Below are 5,801 nucleotides of genomic sequence, written 5' to 3' on the forward strand. Positions count from 1 at the left end.
CCCCCCATCCCCCTCCGATTCACCAGCGCCCCCTCCTTGCCCTCCAGCCTCCCCTCCGGCCTTGTTCTCCATCCCTCTTCCTTGTTCTCCATCCCTCTTTCTTGTTCTCCATCCCTCTTTCTTGTTCTCCAACCTCCCCTCCTTTCTCTCCAGCCCCTTTCCTGTTCTCCACCCCCTCCCTTGCTCTCCCAGTCCCCATCCCTTGTTCTCCAGCCCAGGGCAGAGCTGGGATGGGCTCAGGGAGGTGCCTCCTGCAGACCCTTCCCAAGGTGGGACAGAACCACACAAGGGTTTGGGCTGGAAAGGTCCTTAAGGATCATCTCATCCCACCCCCTACCATGGGCAGGGACACCTTCCACCAGCCCAGGGTGCTCCAAGCCCCGTCCAGCCTGGCCTGGGACACTTCCAGGGATCCAGGGGCAGCCACAGCTTCTCTGCCCAACCTGTGCCAGGGCCTGCCCACCCTCCCAGCCAGCAATTCCTTCCCAATATCCCATCTCTCCCTGCCCTCTGGCAGTGGGAAGCCATTCCCTGTGTCCTGTCCCTCCATCCCTTGTCCCCAGTCCCTCTCCAGCGCTCCTGGAGCCCCTTTAGGCCCTGCAAGGGGCTCTCAGGTCTCCCTGGATCCTTCTCTTCTCCAGGTGAACCCCCCCAGCTGTCCCAGCCTGGCTCCAGAGCAGAGGGGCTCCAGCCCTGGGATCTTCTTCCTGAGATCCAGGCTGGAACAGCTGAGGTGCCACTGGCATTTCTGCTTGTGATTTGACTTTAATCCAGAGACTGTGACTGATCCATCCCATCTTTCTCCCTTCTTATTTTCCAGAGTTTGGAGCATGTGAGGAGCTGCCAGAGGAATCACTAGTGTTTTCATTTCTCCTTTGTCAGGTGTGAAGATCTTATGTGGCTCTTGATGTTTATTTCATTGTTTTCAGTTGGAACCCTGAGATCCTTCTGTGGGGCCCAGGCTGTCCCCAGGAGTGTTTGTCCAGGGATTTTCCTGGGGAACGAACAATGCCTGCCTGTGGATGTGTTCCCAGCTCCTATCTGGGCCTTATCAGCCTCAGGAAAAGGCAAACACGAAATTCCAGCTGTTTATTTGCCCACAGGCTTTTAAGATACCACAACCCTTGGGTGTCTCTGAGCTCTGTGCTTGTGGGCTGACAACCCCAGTGCGAAGAAATGTTGGTTTTCGTAGAACCCTGGAATGGTTCTACTGGTTCTACAGCCCAGGGCAGGGAGAAGAAAGTGGGAAGGTGATACTAAAAACCACGATTTGCCCAGAGATGTTGTGGACTCCCCATCCCTAGAAGTGCCCAAGGCCAGCTTGGATGGGGCTTGGAGCAGCCTGGGAGAGTGGAAGGTGTCCAGGGTTGGAATGAGATGATCTTTAGAGTCCTTTCCAACCCAAACCATTCCATGATTTTATGATTTTGGATCCAAACCCCACTCTTGAGAACACAGGGAGAATTTCTTTGCTTCCTATCCCGTGTGACTCCGGGGCAGCTCCTCCTGATGGACACCCAATCCAGGCAGATCCCACCAGCAGAGCTGGAATATTCCAGCAGCGTTGGCTGAACAGTCCCAACCAAAAGCCTTTTCAGGAGTGATCCACGTGCCAGAAGGACTTCACCCTGCAGTCACACCCCTAGATGGGCTCCCACAACATTTGCTGAGCCTAAAACTCCTCCTGCACACACAACAAAAACATCCCTCAAAGGCCATTTCGAATCTGAATGGTTGCTGGAATTGTGGAGGCAACAGCAGAAATTCCTAAAAGGAGGATGGAGAGGGACCTTTTCCAAGGGTCTGGAGTGGCAGGACAGGGGGAATGGTGTTAAGCTGAAGGAGAACAGGGTTAAGATGGGATGTTGGGAAGGAATTCTTCCCTGTGAGGGTGGTGAGGAGCTGGGATAAAATTCCCAGAGAAACTGTGGCTGCCCCATCCTGGAAGTGTCCAAGGCCAGGCTGGAGCTTGGAGCAACCTGGGAGAGTGGAAGGTGTCCAGGGTTGGAACAAGGTGGTCTTTCAGGTCCCTTCCAACCCACACCATCTGATTCCATGATGCCAGAAAGTTGAAACACCTAGTCCTGGAGGTCCAACACTCATCAGTTCACAGCTGTCCTGGCATTCCCTCAATACAAAAATAAGGGAACTTGGATATAGCTGGATCTCCACAACACAGATCCCTGGAGTGTCTCTCCGTGGGGATTGTCTCCGGGGTGGTCTCAGCAGGAAGGGAGGGTTTGCAGCTGTGGGAAAAGGAGGGAAGAGGATTCCCAGGCTGGGGAAATCACAATTTGCTGTCTGAGCAGGGCAGGAGCTGCGAGAGCAGTTATTTGGCTCCTGGTTTCTCAGGCACTTCCCCACCCAGGATCTCAGCTCTGGAGCGTGTGTTGCCCACCCAGGGAGTGGCTGCTTTGCTCCTGTGTTGCTTGCAGCGTGGAGGATTTCATTTAACTTACAGTTTTAATGTGGGGGAGTTAATTAATTAATTAGTAAATCGGGGAGAAGTGGTAAATCAGAGTAGATCCCAGAATTTATTGGCTGTTCAGGCTCCAAAAGGGGCAGGTGGGCTGGGAACCTCTTCTGGATTGCCTTGGTGTCCTGGAGCTCTCAGACACCACCCAACACTTTGGGAACTGCAGCTTCCCAAAGCAGCCAGGGCTGTGTTTTCCACAGGGAGCTGCTGGGCTGGGGAATCCCAGCCCTGCCACCTGCCCAGGGCCTGTCAAACCCCCCCTGTCCTTCAGCAGGGACGTTGCTGCTGTCACTCAGCTCCTGGAGAGCCCGTGGGGGTCACTTGGGAAGCTCCTGGTGCTGTGACAGGCACAGGAGCCCCCGGGGAGGAGCGGGGTGTTCCTGCTGGCTGGAAGCAGATCGTCTGATTCTGTTCTAACCTTCATTCCCGTTTCTTCAAGCCCTGATTTTGCTTTCATTTCCATCTCTCCAAGATGCTTCTGCCCCGCTGGGTGACCTGAGGAGCGTGAACGTGCGTGTGGAGTTGCTGTCACCCCACGGCCAGGATGGTGGCATTCAACTGGAAGGTGAGGCTGTCCCACATTCCTGAGGCAGGGAATTGCTGCTGTTCCAAGCAGTTGGGTGGGTTCTGTGTTGGAAGGGGCTTTCCATGCCCAGGGCAGGGTAGTTTTCCCACCACACTCTGGGGGATTTGTTGTTGCTCCAGTTATCCTAAAACACTGAGCTGTTCCCCTTTTCCAGCCCCAGATCATGGGAATATTCCATTTGCTGCAAAACAAGACCTGTCCCAGGGGGCTTCTCCATTCTTTACCTTCAGGTACAACTCGAGTGAAGGGGATTTGTCTTTGTTTTTTCCCCTAATTGTTGATCTGCCTGCTTCAAAGTTCCCTCCAGGAATAAAAAACCCTGGACAGAGGAGCCTTTTCAGCACCTGGATAATGCTGTTGCTGGAGGGAGCTCTGTGACATCCCTGTAAATCCATTTACAATTATCCATCCAAGCGTTCCTGTCTCAATCTTTTCTTTTGCATTTCAGGCTCTGGAGAATTTCCCACTGCTGATGTACATTTTGGCAGCCAAAACCTTGATCCTTTGCTTGGCGTTTGCTGGGGTGAAAATGTACCAGAGCAAAAAAATTGAGGAAAAGCTGAAGAGGGAACGGGAGGAGAAACTGAAAAGAGAAGCAGAGAAGGAGGATTGAAGAGTCCCTCAGGTCGGGAATTCATTCCACATCCTGCTGCTCCCTACTGGCACTGACATATCAATCCCATTATTTTTGATTTAAACTGTGCCATTTGAACCATCACCAGCTGAGTTCTTGTGCTGTTTGTGGTTTGCACACTCAGACCATGCCCATCTGTGCTGGAATTCCAGTTCAGCTTTGAGGATATCTTAGCCCAATATTCCTTCTCTGCTCTTTTATCTCCTGGAATTTTGAGGCCCAGGAAATCCTGCTGCAGGAGGAGAGGGTGAAATTGGGCAGGAAATGCAAGCAGAGCTCTTGGCCTCCAGTCCCATAATTAATTAGCAAATAATCAGCCGTTCTGGATTAGTTAAATCATTGGCAAGCTGGGAGTTTCAGCTGGAAAGGCCAAATTCCATGCCCAAGGAACAGGTTAGTTTGTGTAACATCCACCATGTATAATGCACTGAGAAAACTGCTCATCTTTCAGCACAAAGTGTGAACAAAATGAACATCTCGTTCCTGAAAATCTGGAGGTTTCATTCCCCACGGGCAGAATCCCCCTTCCCTATTTCCCAAGTTTAAGCAGTCATGGCTTTTTTTGGATCAAATCCATTACTGAAATGAGTCCTGCCTGGTGCTGAGATTCTGTTCCCTGACTTGTTTGTGATTTTTGTTGTATCATTTTGCTCCCTGTTAGGCCAAAAAATGGGAATTCTCTTCCTGCCCCGTGTGAGCTCAGTGGGAGTTTGATGTCATGTTACTCAAATGAAAAACTTCCTTTCCCCTCCTCAGGCCGTTCCCTCACACCTGAAAACAGTTTTAATCTTCAGGAGCTTTTATTTCCAACCTTATCCCTGCTTTATGCCCTGCAACAAGGGGTTGGGAATTGTGCCTGGAAGCGAGGCCCTGGGAATAACCCTGGGAACCAAGGATTATTTTCATTTACCAAGAGAAAAACCAACCACCCATAACCAACCCAAAGGTGTTTTCCAGGTCTCCTGTTTGGCTCTGAGTGAGGCTTTGGTTTGGGGGTAAATTTGGGCCATTTCGAGCTTTTCTTGGGAAGCAGTTTTGCTGTTCCCTGGAAAACGGGAGAGGGCGGATTTAGAGGGAATGAGGTGGGATTTTATCCCTAAACAAGTGCCACGTGGGCTGCCCTGCAAGGGAGCAGAGTGATCCCAATCCCAATCCCCCTGGGAGCTCCCCAGCCCTGGAATTGCTCCAGGCCAGGCTGGATAAGGAGTGGAGCCCCCTCAGCCCTGTCCTTCCATACTGGGAGAGAGAGAGAGAAGGGAGGGAATTCTCCTGCAGGGCTGTCATGGCAGCAGATTTAGCTCTCACTGCTCTCTCCTCAGCCTGCAGAATTCCTGACACTTGGCAGCTGGCACTGGATTCCTTCCCCAGGAGGATGAAGCCTTCCTGGAGATGATGGATGTGGCAGAGGAATAAAACCCTGGAGAGGAGCGTTCCCTTCCACTGTATCTCCATTTTTTACATGGATTTCAACCTCTATTTATGCAATAAAAAAACCCTTTGTAAAAAAAAAAAAATAAAATAAATAAATAAAGCCCTGGCCTCGTTTGCTGCTTGTTTAAAAAAGATCAGAGCTGCAGGGGAGGCAGTTTTTAAGGAAGATCTGCCAGGAGGTGGTTGGGTTTACAGGGAAAAGCACTCAGAATCCATCATGGATGAGCACAAGGTCCGTGCAGGGACAGAAGGACGAGCAGAGGACTCTGTGCAGCTTCCCAGAGCAGCTCATTCCTGCAAGGGGGTCAGTCTGGGGACTGTAGGACCAGAGGAACAGCCTCAGGAGAGGAGCTTTTCCCAGGAAAACCCCTCTGTGCATCCAGGACTTGCTTGGATTCCTGCAGATGACGGGGTCACCTCTGAGGAGGTTTCATGGCAGGAGGTTTGTTCTGAGAAAACAGGATTTTTGGCTCTTTGTTTACTCCTCAGCTATTCCTGCAATAGCAGCAGCTCCTGGGAAATAAGCCAGCTTGGTCTTGGAATTCTGGAATCCTGGAATGGTTTGGGTTGGGAGGGAACCTAAAGCTCCTCGTTTCCACTCACTTTTCCATCCTGAAGCACTTCCTAAACTCTTGTGCCTTCTGGAGGGGAAGGTGAGGCTGAAATCTGTCCTG

At 51.5% G+C, this 5,801-nt stretch overlaps 1 protein-coding gene across 1 annotated transcript in view; it reads left to right on the forward strand.

The window, feature by feature from the left end:
* SMIM11A (small integral membrane protein 11A) overlaps positions 1 to 5,058 on the forward strand; it is a 5,955-nt gene extending 897 nt beyond the window's left edge. Inside the window, exons 2-4 of the mRNA XM_027908595.1 lie at positions 2,949 to 3,041; positions 3,511 to 3,687; positions 5,023 to 5,058. Of these exons, the coding sequence (XP_027764396.1) occupies positions 3,021 to 3,041; positions 3,511 to 3,675 (186 nt within the window). The 5' untranslated portion in view covers positions 2,949 to 3,020 and the 3' untranslated portion in view covers positions 3,676 to 3,687; positions 5,023 to 5,058. The remainder of the gene's footprint in view (positions 1 to 2,948; positions 3,042 to 3,510; positions 3,688 to 5,022) is intronic.
* Positions 5,059 to 5,801: the final 743 nt, after the last annotated feature.

Source organism: Empidonax traillii, unplaced genomic scaffold (assembly GCF_003031625.1).
Source record: "Empidonax traillii isolate 1590-97213 ecotype Southwest subspecies unplaced genomic scaffold, ASM303162v1 scaffold1764:size158975, whole genome shotgun sequence".
In the NCBI taxonomy this organism is placed as follows: Eukaryota; Metazoa; Chordata; class Aves; order Passeriformes; family Tyrannidae; genus Empidonax; species Empidonax traillii.